The following is a 22,306-nucleotide window of genomic DNA, read 5'->3' on the forward strand; positions in this document are numbered from 1 at the left end:
CGATGGACGACACCGACTGTACACACGGCAGATTTTCGCCCGATAATTGGCCGATGCCGATTATCGGGCGATAAAAATCTGATGTGTGTACGTAGCTTTAAGCTTACAGAAGTCTCACAATCTCCTTGATTTTGTTTGGATGAGTGATGGTCTAACTAAGGGGTGGGCAGACTTTTTTTGGCTCAGGGGCCACAATGAGTTTTACAATTTGACAGATAGGCCGGGCCAGTAAAAAATGGAGAGTATTTGCCTGAACTGATATAAATTAAGTGTAAAAGCTAATAACTAAAAGTAAATGAAAACGTACATTAAAATTACATTCATTTTCAGTGGAAACAGTGTTGTTTGTTGCCAGTGGACAATTTTGTATCAATATTTGATGGATCAGATTATAAAGCCCAATGGGCCACAGTTTGCCAATGCCTGGTCTAACATCTGTGGGGCACTGCAGACACTGCTGACTTAGACTTGTTGAAAGATATACAATAAAAAGGGACACATCAACAGAACAACAAACCTGTTGAACATTGGCCTGGAGGAGATCTCCCAAGCGCTGCACTAGTTCTGTAAATGTGGGCCTGTCTGTTGGGACTCCTTGCCAACAATCTAGCATCGTCTGGTACCTATGAAAGAAACAGTTAATGTATTGACTTTCTTTTTTAAGAAATGTATTGAACTTTTTGTTTAACTGGTTTACAAGAGCATCATATCAATCTTATGTGCCTGTAACTCATACTTTATTAAATGTCATTGGCTTTGACGCACACAGCCTTTTCAATTTTTTATTTACAATAAAATGTTCTATTTGTGTGCTTATTTATTTTGCTCACATTTGCTTTATTTATTTTAAATGGAGACTTGAAAACACATCAACAGTATAATTATTTTGTATTGTTTTGACCTATTTCATAACCTTCCATCCTAATGACCTAAACCCTGAAAATACAATGATGAATAGATTTGGATTGTCATGCAAACAGCCACACATTTACAATAACAAGTAATTATAGGAAAGTATAAAAGTGGATAACCTTCACAATTCGGCACTTCTGTCCTCCTGTAGGATTGTTTGAATTGTGACTATTTCTGTAAACAACTACTTTCTTCCATTTTGCCCATGTATAAGCATCACAAACAAGGCATCCTATCTATTTCTGGCAGGGACACATCTGCCTTCTTTCCGTGTAGAAAAAGATTGTAAAGGTTTTTGGTCTTGAACACGCCAACTTTTCTGTTTTTTTTTTTTTTTTTTTCTTTTTCTCTTCCTTTCCTTAACTTGTTCTTAAAATTTGATTTTTTTTAAAACTGCCAATACTCTATAGACAAGTAGTACTCTACAAGACATCTAAAGTGAACTTTATATTATGTAATGTTGACAAAAAACATACATTTCAGGAGTGCAGTACTCTGGAGGTCTCATCCGGGTCCCTTCCTTCAGTCGGCAGCAGAAGTCTTCATCAATCTGCACACCAGGGTAAGGAGAAGCACCTTCACAAAAAACAAAACAAAATAATACAAATATAATAAATATGTGTCCATTTTTAAGAAACAGATTTAAAAAAAGAATAAGAAATTATGCCTATTAGTGTTAATGAGATAGGTGTCACATCAGGAAAAACCTTATAGAAATGTGAATTAGAACTGAATCTACATTATTTCACTGATTTAAAGTTCTGAAGTCATTGGATCACTATGAAAGCAAAGAATGGAAAATTGCTCAAATGATCAATCCAGTGCAAAATTGCCAAAGGACTAGGTCTAACACCAAACAGAAAAACGTTGTGATATAAAAAAAAACAAAAAAAAAACAGAAAAACAAAAAAGACAAGCTTATGAATTCCAGCAATGGAAGGAAAAGATTAATTACCATATCAAAGTAAATGCAGTCTCCTTACCTAACATGGATAAACTCAAATGTCCATCAAATATTTGTAGTCTGTATTTTTCAGACAGGGCCGTAAAAAATAGCTATAATGGGTTAACTAACCTGTTTATATTTTAAAAAAGAACCCAGAATCACACACCAAAACAAACAGTGTCATTCAGTGACTGTGCCAGCTCTTGTTTTGGCAGTGCATGTAAAGGGACAAGCCAAACACTCGTAATACACCAAAACCACAGCAATGCCTGTGTTAGGACTTTAATAATAAAACACTCTCAAAACTTTCCATGCTAGGTAGCTGTCTTGTTCCCGGACATTATATATTAGACCATGCTGGAGGCACGGCTGCAAATGTATATAGAAAAAGAGCCAAAGAGAAAATTTGTATCCTGAACATTTTTTCTTTAAACACTCATTCAGTAATACTAATTTTGACTGGTATTAGAACATCTTCAATAATACTCAATAAAGCAGTGAAAATAATAATCACGTGTGCTTGGACATCTCGGAGCATTTTTTCCGAGATGTACATTAATTTGGGATGTACAGGTATGTCTAAACAAGGGCTCATAGTTAAGATAATTCTAATAGAGGCCTTCCAACCCACTTCTATTTTTTCTTGTATGTTTTGTACAAAAAAAGTTGACAGCACACTTTATCTACAAAAAAGCAGTAAATCTATACACATTTATTGTACTCGGGTATGTGACACATGAATGGTATTTGTTTGTAAAGTGATATTTCAGGTTACATATTGTTCCTTGCACTATAAGCCCAGTTGTGGTTGTATGTGTTACTGGCAGTGTGCAATGGAAGTCTGTTTGGAAACTAGAGAATAAAATACAAAATTGAATTGCAATTTCACAGCTCCAGAATCTAATTACCAATTCAAAGTTTATTAGGCTCCTCTTACTTCTGTAACTTACCTAATGAAAATATTTCCCACAACAGCACTCCAAAAGACCACACATCACTCTGTGTTGTGTAGATTTTATCAAATATAGCTTCAGGTGCCATCCATTTAAGAGGTAACCTTGCCTGTAAAGAGGACAACCAATCCATCAATATTCTATGGACATATAATGCACACTCTCATTCCTGTCAATGTCTATTCTATTTAACAGGAGTTTATGTAGGCAAAAATGAAAACACTGCCTGTAGATTGCTGAGGTGTATCATCATTGTCAGAGGTTTTTCACTCATTGGAGCCTTTTACACAGCTCTCCACACTTGTCAGTCACTGGCCTCATCCTTTCATTGTTTTACACAGTCCTTGACATTTTTACTGGAGATGCACAAAGAACACTGTTGAAAAGTGTCCTGTGCAATGATATCCCCAACACTATTATACATCTGCCCTGCAGTGTGTGTGGCCAAGAGTGTGCTGGTCTGTGTGGTTAGTTTATGCTTATTTGTCTTCAGGTGCAGCTATGCTTTTAGCAAAACAACTGGTGGTGGTTCCCCCCCCCTTAGATAAATACCAAAAACACCCACTGCTCAGATACAGAACAGATCCATGAACACTGCCTGGGGCAATTAGGAGCAGGTACATGCTACATCTAACAACTTTGTGTTCTGTTATTTTTTTTTAAAGCGTAGGTAAAATTTACAAAGTTTTTTTTTCTAAAGACATAGTTCCCCTTTAGATGAACTTTGTTTGATTTTGATATAAATACTCACAATCAATTTTAGTAATATTTATGAGCTTCCATGTAGTGTGAAGAAACTACCTGGAAATAACCTGATTAAGTGTTCTGCACACTTCACTGTTTCCGTTATTAGAAAAAAATAAAATCTACATTTCTGCATTTGTCTGAGCTATCTCAGTTTATTCCTGAAATTACCTTACTGTTATGATAAAACGCAAGTTAAAACCCTAAAGTTTTTTTTTACATCACTTAATGTGACATTTGTATATCTAAACTGGAGTATTGGAATGTGTAGTTTTTCCTGCAACAATCAATGAGATATTGCTTTCCGTGTTTAACTTTGACCAGAATGTTGTAGCAGGTAGTTGGACTGACTGCTATATATAGTTTTGTACAAGCAAGACCCTTCACTATCAGGGAAACATACGATTGTTATAGGTAATAAATCTTAAAATTCATATGATTTTTGGTAAAGATGTCAGTTTAGAAAATAATACCTATGTATTGGCAGTTATATTACCGTTATTGCATCCCACAGAACAAATACAGAAGAAGCTCCTACACTTAAATGATATTTCCACGAGCAACCAAGTTACATTATATTTGTTAAAAGCAGTATATTTTAAACTACCCTAGGATAATTCTGTACCCCTGCAGTTCAATTGTGGACATACTATATATTAAATGGCATATCATATGCTGTATAGAACAGTTTTTTATTTTTTGCTTATGTACAATGTGCAGAATTGCTTATGTACAACTTAAGATTAATTACTGCTGAATAATGATCATTTCAAATATTAGATTTTAGGTATATTGGTTCAGCCACTTATGAACCACTTGGGTAAGAGTTATTGAAAATCTTCAGCTGCTCAAAATAAAATATGAAATAAGGAGCAACTGAGTCACCAGGAACCTCATTCAATTTTAAACTGACCCCTCTCCTATAGATTATGTCTCTAATCTTCTTCCCAAATGCAGAGCAGGCTATTTACTACAGTGTAATACTCACATCTCCTTTGCGCACATAGTCGGGATCTTTGTATATGTCACGGGCCAGGCCAAAGTCACAGATTTTAACGACATTATTTTCAGACAGGAGGATGTTCCTTGCAGCCAAATCTCGATGAATACACTATGAGACAAAGCAATGAAAGACATGCTTAAAAAATACCGGATATATTATGAACAAAAACATGCATTTCAAATATTTAAAGAATGGTCCTTTATTCATTAACATAATACCAATGGATTTACTTTAACAGAAGGCAGAATCTTACACATGGTTCTGTGTAGTACTATAGTGTATTACAATATTTAGTAGGATAGCACCTAGAAAATCTCTCTTTGGCTGCCCCTCTCTTTTCCAATATCTATTTACACCTGAATCTTTATCAGTCTAAAATCACCAAGGTGAAATGTTTAGAATGTACAGAACAGTCCTATGAAAAGACTTACCTTGGGCTTCTTTTCTCCTGCTCGAGATCCTGCACACCCACCTCCACCCTATTCTTGCTTTCCTACCACATTTCACCATTAACAACTGTCTTCTCTCCAGCTGTGCCTCATGTGCAAGACTGTTATCACCTCAAAAGCTGTTGTCATAACATGTTTCTTCAATCCTATGCTACTAATTGTATATTTGCATTGCATATTTTATTATCTTAGCCAAGGTCTACATCAACAGAAAGGAGGGCCTTCATATTTTCTGACATCCAGTCTCGGACAGTCTTCCCTGGTAGATCACTAATTGATCTATGGTACAAAAGCACAGGAAGCAAGTCATTCTTGTGAAGATTAGTAAAGCTGGGGCAGTCTAAGGAATATACTGCATTGTACATGGTTGTATCAATAGACAGAATGTTTATTGGACACAGTGTTTAATTAGGAATAGCTAAAGTTCATGTAATACAGTGGTGTAGAACTCATTGCAGTGCTAAATTACTAGACTGTCACTTAATCTAAAGAGCAATCTCTAGGAGAAAAAAATAGAGGTTATCAGAGGTCCCATTGTCTCAGGGTTTATGTGTTTTCAGATGCTTAACAATGCCAAATGTTTTATTTGCAGAAATGATGAAAGAGGTACAATGTGTTGGCACAGACTCCACAAAGCATATATTTTATCCAAAAAGAAAATATGCTGAACATTGTGAGTAAGTGGCATAAGTGCTGCTTTTACTACCATCAAGATCCCCTGGCACAAACCAGAATCCTTCCTGATAAGGGAGGGAGCGTAACACATTTTCCTGCCTTGAGAAGCTATTTTGATACACCAAAACCCATCATCCTTAATATACTGTACTATACTGATATATACTGATTGTTTTAAAGAAGAGTTAAAGAGTCATGTGAGATGGTTTTGCTTCTGCAAATCTACTAGTTTGGGGATTGTAATGAAAAAATGTAAAAAAAAAAGATAGTGGCCATTTAATTGTGTTTGGATGAGGGGTTATGTTTAAGGAAAACCAATTCTGTCAGGATTACAAAATCCAGATCCTAAGAGGATAGTTTATAATGTCTGTGGATGGGGCAGAGTTTTAAAGAAAACCAAGGAGGATTCATTTAAACATTGCTTTTTTCCATTTTATACCTCTGAGCATTTGTTTCCATAAGCATGTGTAGTTATGTTCAAAGATTTTATAAACGGATGAAATGAACACACATTTAAAAATGCCCTAGCTTGGTGTATTGGGTCCCCCAGAAAAATGTAGAATTTTAAAAACAATAATATATTTACTTGTTTTTGTCTTTTTAAGTCAAACTTTGCACAGTGTAAAATAAACAACGAATATCTAGATTTTATGCAGGCGGCATAAAATAGGATGTTGACAAAATGAGGTTGGAAAATAAAAAGATAATGCTTGGTTAAGTTTCCCATTTACTAAATGATATGTCCCAGAATAAATAAAACGAGGGATAGCCTCCGCGGTGAGCTAAAACACATTAGCTTGCAAACTGGCCTGAAAATAAAAGCTATGTGGTGGGTTTGTACAGTCCTGGAATTCTTACTTTTCTCGATGCCAAGAACTCCATGCCCTTTGCCACCTGAAAGCTGTAACAAATCAGATCTTCCATTGTTAGCTGTTTCTTGCTCATCTCTTCAGGGTCTGAAAGTAAAACATTTTATTTAAATTATTACATTATTTAAATGTAATACATTATTACATTGCTCTCAATGCACAATGCAGATAATTCAACATTTCTGATACCCTTTTATGGCATTTTCCCAGCTAACGGCTTGATGTTTCTTTGATACCACTTTAAATATTTCCTGCAATTAGTATAGATGCTTTAGTGTGATAAAACATTCTTTGGAAATGACTTGTCTGCAGTGTGGGGGAAACATGGTGCTCTATGATAAAGAATAGTGTTAATCATTTCAGGATCATAAAAAGGCCTGGATTGGTATCTTAATCTGTGCAGAGCAGGGTACAAACACTGCTCAGGAAGGCATCTGCATGACATCTAAGTTAAAGAGTTAAGATCTTTGTTCAAAGTTTAAAAGTACAGTTTGACACTATTGTTCTTTTTACAACACTACATACTGGCAACACTTGTGGCCAAAAAGTATCATCTCACAAGGCAATTAAAGTGCCAATAAACTGCTTGTTTATGTAAGAAATTTGCAGTTTACAGCATCATTTTTTTTTGGGGGGGGGGGGGGGGGGGCTTTTACCATCATAAGAAGAATGACAGAAGTCAAAATAAAAAGATTTTCATGCAATGAATGTTCAAGGGGGTTGACATGCCAAAAATGTTAGGAATTACCAGAAACTACTACACTTCAGACTGAACATTTGCAGTCTTCTATACAAAAGAGACTTGGGTGTTTGTGAGCTGTTAATTAATCTTAGTGTGGTCTTTGGCACAGCATGTAATCTGTTCGTGACTCAGTCTGCCAAGCTAAAATTCAGTAAGGTTGTGTATGCTTTGAGGTTTGCATGCTCTTCAAACTGGCTTTAGGTTCAGAAAGTCACAGCTCTTCTAGAAACATACACTGCAAGATTTCATTAGATGCAGTGAACTATATTCTTTTGCTCCAGTTTTTAAAAATATATGGGCATAACACTTTGCAGAAATATTCCTGACCAGAATGAAAATGTTTTTGTAAAATGGTGTGCTCAGTACAGAGGGCATATAAAAAGACAGTATCAGCAAGGAATGGGCATTATTGGCCTTCTATACCAATAATCTTGTAGAAACCTATATGGCTCATATGTAAGACAGCCAGGGAGAGTGCCAATAGTTAGATATGCTTTTTAATAACATCCAGATACAATGCAAAATGCAGTTGTATTAGGGCCATGCTGGAACTTGGTCACAGTTCTTGTATGACCATTTCTATTTCCATTATAAGAGACAAGCTTTTTCATCTTCTTCAAATGCTCATTTACTTCAAGTGAAAGTTTTGGTCAGATTTAGCAATTGCTTTGTATTGGACCACCCAAAATTTTGAAGTTGAAGTGACAGAATGCCTGATTAACCATGGACATCTTTGAAGTTCCAAAAACCTTGATTTTAATGGCCTTCAGTGTTGGAAAGCTGGCTATTTGCATATGGTTTAACCATGCATAATTTAAATTAGACAAACAAAAGTCTTACCTACTGAAAAATGTAGTTTAGACCGCTCCTAAAACCACACAGAGGGGTCAGAAATTTATGTAGGGTGGTACATTGAGCTTTCAACTTGGACTAATAAAATCCCTGGCATAAAAGATATACCAACCCACATTATAGGGTATAGCTTTGCCAAGCCAAACTGAATAATAATTTTTCTTTATTGGTCCCACAGTTATCCTTTTACATTATTCAGAACCAAATGCAGATTGTGTTTAGATTGCAGTTAAATTGGCTACTTTAATAAATGGGGCTGATTCAGAATGACCACAGAGGTTTACACACAAATTCTTCCACATGGAACTACTAACACTGTCCTGTATAATTCTAGGCTTCATGGGTGGTATTCAGAGTTGCAGCATTTGCATTACTCCACAACATATAGATTTACATAGGGCCTCAAGGGAGCTTGTCACTGCCTGTTAGGGTGTCATAAACTGGGATCTTTCCTTGCATAGTAGAATTAAACCTATAAAACTAAATAAATGATTGTCCACAGTGGCTGTACACACTTTCAATGATATGGGCTAGGGGTGGCAACTTCGCAGATGCCAAAAGAGCATCTGCTTTAAACAGGATTTTTACTGAGAAATTTGAACAACATAAAATGAGGCTTTTAAAGCATCAGGCTCAACTTGAAAAATAATTTACTTTAACTTAAGCAAAGCAAAAGGTTATGTATTGCTTTGAAATCAAGTTGAGCATAATGCCTTAAAGTATTTTCTTTTCATTGTTGAAAGTAGTATTATTGTTTCTAAGGATGTGGCATCAAAAATACTATTTTACTTTAAGAGAACTTTTATGGTTTGCTTGGCCTAAACTTGTTCCATTCAAACACAATAAAAATGCAGAAGTTGCGGGTACTATTACACTCTACAATTTAATTTAGAAATGTTATATGAACTTTTAAATACCGATACTCTGAATATTTTACCAATGATTATGTGCATATTTAACGGTTGGTCAGCTTTACCTGCCATAGATGTTATGCAGTCTAATACTGACTATGTATGTGCTACTTGAGGTTTGTTTATCACATACTAATGCAATGTGAATAAATCCAAAGTTTCAGTGTTTCTTCACTCGATTTGGGAAGGGAGGTGATGGAGCATTTCCCACTAAACTGAGAGGGTGAAATTTCTTATACCATCTTTTTGGGCATGCAACATGCGTGTTCTAAATGTTTACCTGGTGTTTAACTAGGTCTCTAGAAGAGTAGTGCAGTTCAACTTTTAATAATCACTAGGATAATTAATTGGAGAATCTTTTAATTACCTTCTTCTTCCTCCTCAGAATCACTGTAGCTTTTATCTTCTATAAATCCTGAGCTGGCTGAACTGCCCGTACTGGCAACACTTTCCAGCCTTCTCTTGATTAACTCAGAGAGGTCATTGCTAGAGTCATCAGCTGTTTTTTCCATTTCCTGAGACTGAGCACAAAACAAGAATTAAAAAAACAAAAATTCTAAGTAGTAATGCTCATCAAACAAAGTATATCAACTTTACACATTTTCATTAGTTCTGTGTTTGCTTATTGTACCCTTCAGATTTGGAAATAATGCTCTAACTGCTCATTAACTGATCATTTGTTTTTCGTTTGGAATTTGTTCCATGACAAGGAACACATTTTCTGCCATCAGCAAATATCTCTCCAAATTCATATTACTCAGCTTTAATATAATAAACATAGTACAAAAATGAATGTGTTTTCAGTTCAGCACACACACACATCATTCTTCTGCTCTTGTAGACCATACTATTGATACTTCAAATTTTTGATGTAATGACCCTCTATGATTTTTCTATATATCTAAAGAAGCCTTTCCTAACCTTTTCTAACATGGGAGAACCCTTAAAGTAACTTTCAGGTCTTTAGTGAACCCCTACTAAAATCAAACTTTCCACAGCTCAAAGAATATTACTTTGGTAGTCAGTGGGAAGAATCCCTCTTACATTGCTAGCTAATTGGAAAAATGTCACCCAATGTCACCCTTACAGCTAAATAGATCAGTGTCACTTAAACTGACCTGAGAGGCTCAACTTGTTTATTGCTCAAGCAGCCTCTGGAGGAACCCTAGTTGAGAAACACTAATCTAAAGGGATAGACGTACGAAACCTACAAGCATTAGAGAATGTTCATGTGATTGAGGTTGTCAAAAATAAGTTATCACTAACACTGACAAGTAACACTTTAATTCTATGGAAATTCAATTACCAAAATACACCTGTACTCTGCATTGTAAGAAAGGACACAAAGGGCCCATTCACAATCCCTTTTAAGCACGTTTGAAGATTTAGAAATGGTGTCTTAAACTAGCTGAAAGTTAAAATTTCCAGGAAAATCCATTGCTGGTAAACTATTGAGTATAGCCCAAAACCATTATGTAATATCATTGTGTATTGCGATTAGATCTACAGCACACTGTGAAGGTGAAAAGAGAGAAGGGTCCACTGCATGCTGGGCTGTCACAAGGAGCAGCTTGAAAGATAAATATCTATTGTTTTCCAAAATGCAATACTTTCTATGCTGCCACATGTGCTATATATATATATATATATATAAATGTGTTATATCTCGTCAATTTCATTGTCACAATCTTAACAATCTGGTCTGCTGTCATATGGAAATAGTCACTGTGCCCCAGCAGGATTGGCTGCTTTCCTGGATAAATTTCACTGTGTGCCATTAAACTGACAAAACAAAACTAGCATGATATCATAGAGAAACATGAGGTAATATTGTAATTCAGGAAGGAAAACATTTAAGCATTCATAAAAGTTAAAGTATTTATATTATTTTTTAGCAAGTAGATCTAGACTTGTTTGCCTTTGCTTTAGATAAATAGCTCTAGGGGTCAAGAGGTGACTGAGAAAAAATAATTATCTGCTCATATCAGAGATCATTTTCATTAAGCAGATTAAAAAAATAATAAGCAGAGAAAAAAAATACTTATATCAACTTATATACTATATGAGAATTAGTACTTTGGGGTATGTTGTATAAAACAAATTGAGCTGCGGGTTATAATTTACATTACTAAAGGAGATATTGCCCACTTGCTTTCTGCCAAATAAAGGGGTGTTGGAAACTGACATTAGGACATTGTTCCAGAAAAGACAGAAGCCTTTTATATGCCTGACAGTTCTACTAGATCCCTTAATGAAAACCTGGCATCACCATCTTGGATGAAATTTCAGCAGCCCCACTTGACTCAATGTCATCTCAAGCCACCCTTTAGAATTATCTCCTTCTCTATTCTGGGACAGTTACATAAGTGATAGACATGGCAGATTTGCTGGGCAGGCACAGAAAAGAGGAGAGGCCGAACACATTCAATGAGGAAAGTTTAGAGGCCTCTTCCAAGTAAATAAAGAATAATTTATGGAATGAAGAACAGTGGATGTACACATTTAAATTTCTTGATTTTGTTTGTGCTTATACCTTCACTTTTTAAATTACATATTAATCATATTATGGTGACAGTGTCCTATTCATTAGTGCTGGCTGTACCTGCACACTTGCTCCCTCTGCAATGGACTTGCAGAGGTCCATTACTTGTGTCAATCAAAATAATAAAGGCTCATTTAAAAAAAATTGTGGTACACCTATATGATAGCCATACCGTTGCTTAAAAAGAATGCTTAGTTATAAAGCATAGTGATGTGCTTTACAAACGCACTCTATGCTGTGTCAGCTTTGGAACCCTGAGGTTGAAAGAGCACCAAAAAATGAAATCCAAAAAACAAAATAATAAAATACAATAGGAATGAAAAACCTATCATGGAAGGTTTAGAACACCTGCAAGGTATGTCTATGTCCCACGGTCACCAGGGCAGAAAATAAAAGGTACGTGCATGATGGGTATGCAGATAACAGTGAAAACCTATCCAACAATGAAACCATTTTTAACTATTCAATTTATTTGTGAAAATAAATAGGAATTGCTAAAAACTAACTAAACTAAATGATGTTGGGTCATTGGAAGTCCTAATAGGATTTCAACCAGCAAAAGACTATGCAACTGATGGCATGATGAAACACTCACTAAGCAGAAACATAACATTACCAGTTATATTCTATTTAATGTTTTACAATTAAAGCATACCTAAACTCAGATTTTTCACTTCATATAAAAGGGTAGATAACATTTTATTGTAAAGTAAAAATTCTGTCAAAGCGATCGAGAATGAATGAGAGTGCAAAGCCTCCCTGGAAACCTACGTCACACATCCCGGGAGGCACTTAGGTGCTCCTTCTGCGCATGCCTGAGCATGGGCAGTGAGATCGGCAAGTTTTTTTCCAACCTATGTAACCCAATCTTGCGCCTGGGTCGTGTGACGTAGAAAGAAGGACCAGGAAGAAGAGGGGAAGATGGCGGCGCCTGGAACACTGTCCCAAAGACGGACGCCGGGATGATGTGGGACCAGATGGAAGAGACCTCCAGATGGATCAGACTGCCCTGCGGGATTGAAGGTAAGTTTTTTTTTTTTTTGTGTGTTTAGTTCCTCTATAACAGAATGTAAATAATTATAATACGACCATGATTATAAGAAAATTGCAGCAACCCGTAGAAAATAATTTTCTGTTTACTTAACCCAGATTAGTAGAAAATTGTTCCAGATTGGATGCTCTGGGTCCCTGCACTTTTCATATTGACCTTTTCTTGGATGTTTAGCAAACTACATAATTCTATTTCATGGATGACTGCCAGTTTATGATGTAAATCAATACCATATCTGGTATGTTACAAAAAAAAACATTGTTGCAGTATGGGTTACATACATTTACTAGATCTAGAAAAGCATTCTGTATGATTAATCAACATGAATTTCAACATAATCACACTAATTCCAAAGTTTATATATAGTGTTTGTACCTTGTAAGCTATAAAGTCTCCTCTTTTGCTTCTTAAATAATTTGAAAGATTTCCATATTTGCAAAATTCCACAATGATCATTAGAGGCCCTATTGAGGAGACAGGAAAATAAATCATTACGTAACGTGTCATTATCAGCATTGGTTACAATTACAATGAGATAAAACTGCATGATAACCAATTATGTGGAAATGAGATTATGCTCTTACATAGATTCCATACTATAATAAAAGAAAAGAAGCAATCAGTTAACTAGAAGTTAAATACCATTAAACAACACATATTTCCAGGTATGAACTGAAGGATAATTCAAATAAAGGGTTGTCTAACAAAACTATTATTCTAGTTCACTTGGCAGTAGTAGAGATACATTGTATAAAGCCTAAAGCTGCGTACACACTTCCAATTTTTATCGTTCAAAATGAACGACGAACGAACGACGAACGATCGATTGGGCAAAAATCGTTCGTAAAAAAAGTAACCAATGACGCCGACGAACGACGAAAGTCGTTGGAAATGAACGACCGTACCGGCGGATCGGATTGGACGATGATCGTTGACCATCGTTCGTGTGTACGATCGTTCATTGATCGTCCATGGTCTGAGCATGCGTGATGAACGAACGTTCCTGTGGTGCACGTAACTTCCTGTATCGTTCAAACGATCGCATCTATTGTGTGTACAATATCTACGAACGATCGTGTCGTTATCTGTATGTACAGGATCGGTGCTATACGATCGTTCGCAGATATCGTGCAGGATCGTTCGTCGTTCGTTTACCAACGATAATAATTGGAAGTGTGTACGTAGCTTTAGTAAGCAATTCAAGTCATCTTGAAGTGTGCAGTTCTAATGTACTTCACATCTAATGTTCAAAAAAGGGTTTCTTTACTTCACCATGCAATGTTTAAAAGAATGACCAGAATTGTTTAATCACATTCTTTACATTCCTGTGTAAATCTAAAACATTGCAAAATGTATTTATCCATATGCTGTAATTACTGCTGACAAAGACAACCTAATATGTCCTGATAAAATGTAAATGTACTTCTTGGGAAAAAAGGTTCACTTATTCAGAAAGATCTATTTATGTAACCAAACTCCGGGCCTATTTGTGCTTTAAAACTCTATTTTAGTCTATTTGCGGGCAGCATGGTTGCTCGATGGTTAGTACTCTGGCCTTTGCAGCGCTGGATCCAAGGTTTGAAGGACACGATCTGCAAGGAGTTTGCAGGTTCTCCCCGTGCCTGCGTGGGTTCCTCCGGGCACATTTCCAAAAAAATGCAGTGAGGTTAATTGGCTTCCACCCTAATAACATTGACCTTAGACTGCGGTAATGACATATGACTATGGTAGGGACATTAGATTTGAGGGACAGCTAGTGACATGATTAGGGACATCGTAATGTGTTGCGTAAAATGTCAGTGCTATATAAATACTGTAATAATAATAATAATTGTGCTTTGAAACTATTTAATTCAAGAATACTGGACTCTGGTTGCTATTAGTTATCACACTGATATCAGACATTATTACTAAGATTTGCATGACCTTATTGAATATATCCTAAAGTGTTTTTACTCAACTATTAAGTTTTGGCCTAAATATTTTCAGAATCAAAATCTTGTCTTAGGGCCTATTTTTACCAGTGCATTGAGTTAATGCAAGTATTACCATGTGTTAAGGCAACATACGGTAATGGACAGGACATACGCTGGTGCTCCGAGTTGCTATTTATTCCTAAAAGCACCATAAATCCCCTTAATCAGCACAGTGCAGTGCATTGTATGGCAATGCCCTGCTTTGTGTAACTGTTCATTGTTGTTTTACAAACATATCATGAGTTACATTTCTGTGCTATGAAAATAAATTTGTGCCAAGAGCAGCTCATGGCAACTTGCAGACGTACACTGCTTGCATTAAAGAAATCACTGATTGATGTACTATTGAATATAGAAATGCATTGATATGCCTCTTATGTCTGATTGGATGTTAGGTTTATTTGATATCTTTGCTATTGAGAATTGTAATATGCTGAATATAACAATTGGTTAAATTTATTAGCAAGTGATAAAAACACCTGGGCAGCTTAAGTTTAGCAACTGCATATATATATATATATATATATATATATATATATATAATATATATATATTACACAGTGTTTATATGCCACCATCATATTATGCAGCGCTGTACAAAGTTCATAGTCATGATGTCACTAGCTTTCTCTCAAAGGGGATCACAATCGAATGTTCCTTCCATAGTCATATGTCTTTTTTACAGTCTTAGGTCAATTTTGGGGGTAGCCATATAACCTAACTGCATGTTTTTGGGATGTGGGAGGAAACCGGAGTACCCAGAGGAAAACCAACTTGCAAACTCCATGCAGAGTCCTGGCCAAGATTCGAACCTGGGACCCAGCGCTGCAAAAAGGCCAGAGTGCTAACTTCTGAGCTGATGCTATATATATATATATAATCCTAACAGTGTAAAATAATGGCAGCTTCAGTTTCTTAATTACTTGGTTGAAAGCTAACATTGTTTCCTGAATTATATTTTATCTTTAACAAAACAAATTAATCCCATCCAGAATTGTCAACAACTCCCACAGAAAAAATATCAACTAATTACCTACGATTCCTTAGGCAAAACTGCTCTATCTTTCCAGTAAATATTTGATGAAGCAGATTAAAAAATCAATGGGAATGTGTGGAATGCGTGTGCACAACACAGTATTTTCTACCCAATATTTTCCTTTGATGAATATGAGCTCATGTTTGGTTTTTGCATAACCCCAGACTTCATTTACTTAAGAATTCAGTAATTAGGCTGCAGTTAACTCAGAGGCACTTAAGTTATTTACTTGAAATTTAAATTTTCAGCTCCTGTAGGGAGGGCCCTTGCTTGGCTGATTATGCAATGGTGGCCATATAGATTCTTACCTCCAGGCTTGGTGCAAGCTCCAAGTAAATTAACAACATTCAAATGATGCCCAATATGGATAAGGATCTTCAACTCAGACATTAAAGCCTTGCATTCGTTGTTTGTTGCACACTCTGTTTAAGATAAACAGGACACAGTCATCTCTACACAAAGGGATACTTTTAAAAGGCTCAGAAAATCCTGTTTAGGTTAAGGGGGAAACATCAAGAGACAAAAGGAAAACAACCACAGCCCCTGAGAGGAATCTCAAACACAAGACATGCTCAGGAGTCATCCTTTTCCTGACTATAGTAGGATGAAAGTTATTTAATTGCAGCACACAACAGATACAGGCGATGGTCAAGGCACAAGTGATATCTTTATGATGAGTAAATTGTCAGAGCCCTGGAACTCATAATATTTAAAGGACATTTTGATATGGCAGAGTCAACTATTTTCTCCAGATGTATTACAGAAGGATCTGGCAGGATTCTGTTTATATCAGATTTTGTGCTTCACAGCTGACATTGCCACATATCCCAAACAGTCAATTGTAATATAATTATGATTTATTTTATTTATTTTCTTAGGTTCCAGTTCTAAAAATATGCAGATAGAAAAATCAAGCCTTTTATCTGCATCCTTGTTCTGTATCCGTTCTTACTAAAACAAAGTGGAAGATTACCACTCTGCAGTTTGCCCCACTGAACAGGCTGATGGTTGTCAGCGTTCCAAATTCTATTTTTCCAAGATTAGTTTAAAGCGTAAACTCTACTAAACATGGTCCCCCACCATGTACCTTACTAGGCTTTATTAGCACAAGGATTAATATGCTTGTCAGTAAGTATTAATGATTTTAAAAAATAGACAGAGAGGGCCTGATTTAATAAAGCTTTCCAAGGCTGGAGAAGATACTTTTCTCACATTGGTGAAGCTGGGTGATCCAGCAAACCTGGAATAGATTTTTATTGCTATTTTCTAGCAAATGTTTTTAATCCTGGATCAAATCTATTTGAGGTTTGTTGGGTCATCCAGCTTCACTCATGAAAGCAGGCCAGTCTCCAGCCTTGGAGAGCTTTAGTAAATCAGGCCCAGACTCTCTAAGCCATGCAGCTTCGGCAAATGGGAGTAAACCAGTATGAAGGACCAGTATGAAGGAACATGCAATTTACTTCACTGCATAGTGCTGTGCCAATCAGTGCTGTCACATAGAGAATCCATATTCCTTAAAGCTAGGAATTCTACTGAATGTAACTTAAACATGGCTTCCCGTTAGTGCTCAAAGTAGTAAGCATATGTATCTGTTGTGTGTATAAAAATGAGCCTGTTGATTTGCACTACATGGACAATGCTAAATTTTAATTTATCTCAAATGCTGCAACAACTATGTTCTTCACACTAGCACTGCAAGGCCAGCGCACCATCCCATGGTCAATACTGTTTTGGACATCTTGGCTTGGCACAGTTTCTTCTTTGTGAAAGATGTATGTGCATGCATTTTCAAAGTTTAATGCATCTCCCAACTTGCAGACGTTCGTACTGAAGATACTCCTTTGGTGCATCTTTTGTTAAAAAAGAAAGCGGCCCCTTTGCTGAAGAACAGTGTTGGGATAGGTCAGTTTTGTGTTTTCCATACAAATGTATACCCTCAAACATCCTCCTTCTTTTATTTGTAATCAACTTGCAATTCAGTAAAAAATTTTTAGGCCACATTATTCATTCAATATTTTGTACATGGCTGGAAAGTTGAAGTCAACACAGTGTCTGCACTCATTAGCAAATACCCTTTTAGTCAATTACCCAACTTGCATATCTTGTAATATGGTATAAAATTGTGCCCAATAGCACAGACAAACAATATAGAATCATATGTGAACAAAACTGCCAAATTATCAACAGAGGAACCCAAGAAAGTAAACCAAAGAAGAAATGATACCTTTAAGCATCTTAACAGCAACAGTTTTGCACGTTGAACATTTATCAATGCCAAAAGCAGAGGCTTCCACCACCTTCCCGAAAGCACCATGGCCCAACGTTTTACCTGCATTTGAAAGTCAACAGTGAGCCAAACCGTGAACAAATAACACATGCAAAAAAAAACAAAAAGGTCATGCAAAGGCAGCAGGTGAAACCTGGTGCAACAACGTTCAGTTGCCAGTTTGGTTGTTCAACACTTTGATTGCCATTGTGGATCAAATTATTTTCATAAATCAGCCCCAAATTCATGCACAAAGGGAGTTAGCAAGAAAAGAATCAAAAAACTTGAGTTTATTAACAAAGGAATATGTACAGGAAGTAGAGCTTAGTGAAACACAGCAAATATTTCAATTTATTATAAAAAAAGTTTAGGCTATTATTATGTACAATATTGACCACAATAATAGTGACAAGGATTTGTTACGGCTGATGCAGGCTACCATTACATTAGCAAAACCCAATTTAGCCAGAAATAGCTCTGGGAGCCAAAATTTGCAGAAACATTTACTAAATAAAATTGTACCTATTGTACTATTGAATTTTTTTTCTTCTTTTTCAAAGACATACTTGCATACTGGTGTTGAAAGAGGTAATCTCAATTTAATTAAAATTCGTATTTGTCATTGCCAAATAATTTTTTTTTAAGTCCTATATATGAATTATTTTATTTGACTATTCAAAGGATACTCAATAATCAATAAATAGGAGACTAGAATCATGATATTTTTGCATTTCTCTGTGTTCATATAATCTGTTGCAAAGTGTTTTGAATTCCTAATGTAGCAAAGCAGGTGTGGCTCCACTTTTGTGAACTTGTATTATTTAGCTTCATGTTCTCTGCTACGTGACTACAAAAAAAAATCCACAAAGATTTTATACTGGGTAAAGGCACTTGGCAATAGTGCAAGCTGCACGACAGCTCAATATTTATGTCTTGGTATTAAGATTAAAAAGATCAATTTCAGTTACTCAGGGGTGAAAGAATGTACAGGTCATCAAGGAATTCACAGTGATGGGTTACTCCCTAGTGATAGAAACCAAGGTTTGGCAAACAGAGATAAGGGCAAGCCCACCATGTGATGACAGCTTACAGAGAGATTAACATATACCATAAAAGCAGCACATGAGGTATGTTTATAAATAAATGAGGAAACTGCATTAAACACACATGTATACAAAGTTACTGTGAGGTGAATTTGTTTAACCTTTTATCCAGCAGAGATCCTAAGAATAACAGTTTTTAATACTGTGCTGTAAAAACGGAGTACAAGCATTTATAATGCTCGTCCTGCACTGTAACAGAATATAAAACCTATTTGCAAATATAACACCTTTCAGAGGAGAGGGGACTACTGCCCTACACTCTATCGTCTTCAAGAATTTGATTCATGTTTCTTTAAAGACATACCCATGTGCTTTAATTTAAGGCTTCAGGACTTTGTATCAATGATTTTAACTTAAAATACTTAACAAAAATGTAAGCATAAGTAAAGAAAATAGACACAACTAATATACCAATTAGTTTACCTAGATATGGATTATATAAAAGCAAGTCTAAACGACAAGTATATATATATATAAAAAAACAATAATGCAACTTTGCCCAAAGGTGGGCTTTAGAAAACAGTAACACAGACTGCACATACCTAGAATGAGCCTATCACGAGGAAATTCCCACTTGCTGCTGTCATAAGGCAGCCTTTCACATTGCTCGTTTAATGGCATTTCATCAGGATCCATTATGATAGACAGGTAACCTGTTTTAATTTCAGATGCATGTGGCTGCAAACAAGAAAACCTAAGTATAAAATATGTGATTCTATAAAGTGGTCCATCCACATAAACACTTGACATTATGTTACTCTCAACCAGAACAGGCTGTATTAGTAGTTTAAAAACAGATTTAGAAAACCCATAATGAAATAATAAGAAGCAATTTACCAGGACAAATATCATTAAAATTTTTATGACTGGTAGGAGCCTCTGAATTGGTGTAAGTTTTATACCTGACATATGTAGTTTTTTTTTAGGCAATTCAACTTCCTACAGTACCTTTCCATCTTTAACCTATTCACCAGACAGTTATTCACTTTTATAGACTCTGTCCAATGACCTAGGAGAAAACCCATGAAGCAGAAATGCTAAGCATTATGGGTACAGTATTACAAAAGCTGGTGATGTAGACTTTACTGCATGCTTTTAAATATTCATTTTGCCTGAGTAGCATTCCACTAATCGGCATCGATTAAAATTTGACTTTAGACAGTGTAACTTAGTTATTGTGATTTTGGTAAGGTACAGAAAAAAAAAAACCAGAATTTAATTTAGAATGCAATAAATCAGAATTGTGCGCAGAAAATTAGGGTAAAACTCAAAAAGAAAGAAATGGAACAAAATTTCTGTATTTGTCTTTCAATAGCAGAATATTTCTTTTTATTTACAGTCACTTTGTGCCTATTTTACCATGTATATGTGTTTTAATGCAGCTGGTATATCACCTTATTTTCTGCTAAAACTGTACAGACAGCTCCAGGCCCCATGGCAGTCTGATATGGCTAAAATTATACCCATTGCATTTTACTAAAAACTGATCTCTCATAAAATGTTGGACTTATATGAAATGCTCTAATCTCTGTTCCGGAATAAAGACACCTAAATTCTTTCTTCCAAACAATATCAGGACAGTGTAATGCCAGATAAAGTAATTTCCCCCTAAAATACCATACCTTTTTCAGCTTACGTATAAAGAGAGTCAGCAGGAGCCAGAACAAAGTTGCTGCCACTCCTGTGCATACAAGGATTATGACTTCTATGTTGGACCTCTCCTCACCACCTGTAAACAGTATCATACAATTCAGATATTGACCAGTTCACTTCCACATAATATTGCTCTAATGATCAATACATTGTTCAACCACAGGGCATCAAAAAGGCAGATACTTAACTTTAAGGCAATTTAATGTATATAACTTTAAGTGTATTTGATAGAAATATAAATAAATATATATATATATATATATATATATATATATAAAAGAAGTGTCTACTAATACCACGCCTACAACGTAGATGTATCTTTATTTCATACTCATTCCATATGATACCTATTATTTAATACTTAATCAGTGCCCAATCAGTTTGCCATTTACGGGAGCTTGGATACAGTGTTACTAGGACTGGACCATAGTGTTACTGGCACTGGGCTATTACTAGAACTGGGCCAAGTGTTACTGGGACATTAAGTAAGGGTAATTTTCCCAAAGCAGGCACAAATGACTTGAATTTTTATTGTTGAAGCTTCCTGTTTCCAGGTCAGTATTCTTACTGTAAAAGGTGGATCCGGGGACAGCCAAGAACTCTGTTCTCACTGGACAGTTTTCCTTCAATGTTTGCAAAGTTACTGGGATTTGAAAGTATGGGTAAAACTTCCCAAGGGGATTACAAATAAAGCAATAATAAAACTTACTTATTCCATCTATTGGGAGTGCACAACAATAAGAAGAAACATAACTTTTGTATTTACTTTTGGCTGCCCTATAAAATTTATACTTTAACATCACATTCTATATAACATCAAAAGATGTGGTTTGCATTGCATGTACCATGAAATGTAATAAATAGGCATACCAACTCACCTTGAATAATAACATAAGCAGAATTGTTGACATGACCCATTTCATTTACTGCTCGGCATGTATACAGTCCCTCATCATCCTTTTTTACCCGCTCAATGATCAAGTTTTCATTATAAAGTGAAGTAATTCCTACAAAAAGAACAAAAAGTGAACAAAGGTGGAAAAAACATATTACTGTCAAATTACAATCAAATGTACACAGCAAGATAGATAGTTACTTTATTGTTTACCTAATATTAGCACAGCCACCTTGTCAAGCAACTTGAAGCTATGTAAATTCTGTTAATATGACAGCAATGTATGCACTCATTAAAGTGTAAACATTACAACGATACCCATATTAACCACCTGAGCGTTACACTGAGGTCTAGATTTCTGTACCAAAAGTGATCCACTGTTTTTCATGAAATTTTTGTTTTTTAAATTGTAGACCTGTAACTTACAGAAATATGTCCGAACAGGGGTTCTAGTAGATAATATGAATATAAAAAATGTATTTACTTTTATTTTATTTTTTTTTATTTTTTTGTATTGGATTGGATACAGGAGTTTGTATTCAATCCAATACAAAATGAGCGTTTGAATTTACCAGTTATGTACTTTGTATTAATTTTATATTATTTTGTATTGGATTGGATACGCAAGTTTGTATTCAATCCAATACAAAATGACAGTTTGAATTTACCAGTTATGTACTTTGTATTAATTTTATATTATTTTGTATTGGATTGAATACGCAAGTTTG

General features: G+C 35.5%; 1 protein-coding gene across 1 annotated transcript in view; it reads right to left on the bottom strand.

Moving 5' to 3' along the window:
* The window catches only part of LOC140344309 (vascular endothelial growth factor receptor kdr-like), a gene marked incomplete in the record, with an annotated part of 140,408 nt that overhangs the window by 22,770 nt on the left and 95,332 nt on the right, over positions 1–22,306 (bottom strand). Inside the window, 12 exon segments of the mRNA XM_072431382.1 lie at positions 518–623; positions 1,389–1,488; positions 2,809–2,920; positions 4,544–4,666; positions 6,541–6,638; positions 9,424–9,577; positions 13,025–13,113; positions 15,970–16,083; positions 17,886–17,990; positions 19,573–19,708; positions 20,653–20,759; positions 21,562–21,690. Of these exon segments, the coding sequence (XP_072287483.1) occupies positions 518–623; positions 1,389–1,488; positions 2,809–2,920; positions 4,544–4,666; positions 6,541–6,638; positions 9,424–9,577; positions 13,025–13,113; positions 15,970–16,083; positions 17,886–17,990; positions 19,573–19,708; positions 20,653–20,759; positions 21,562–21,690 (1,373 nt within the window).

Source organism: Pyxicephalus adspersus, chromosome Z (assembly GCF_032062135.1).
Source record: "Pyxicephalus adspersus chromosome Z, UCB_Pads_2.0, whole genome shotgun sequence".
Lineage (NCBI taxonomy): Eukaryota > Metazoa > Chordata > Amphibia > Anura > Pyxicephalidae > Pyxicephalus > Pyxicephalus adspersus.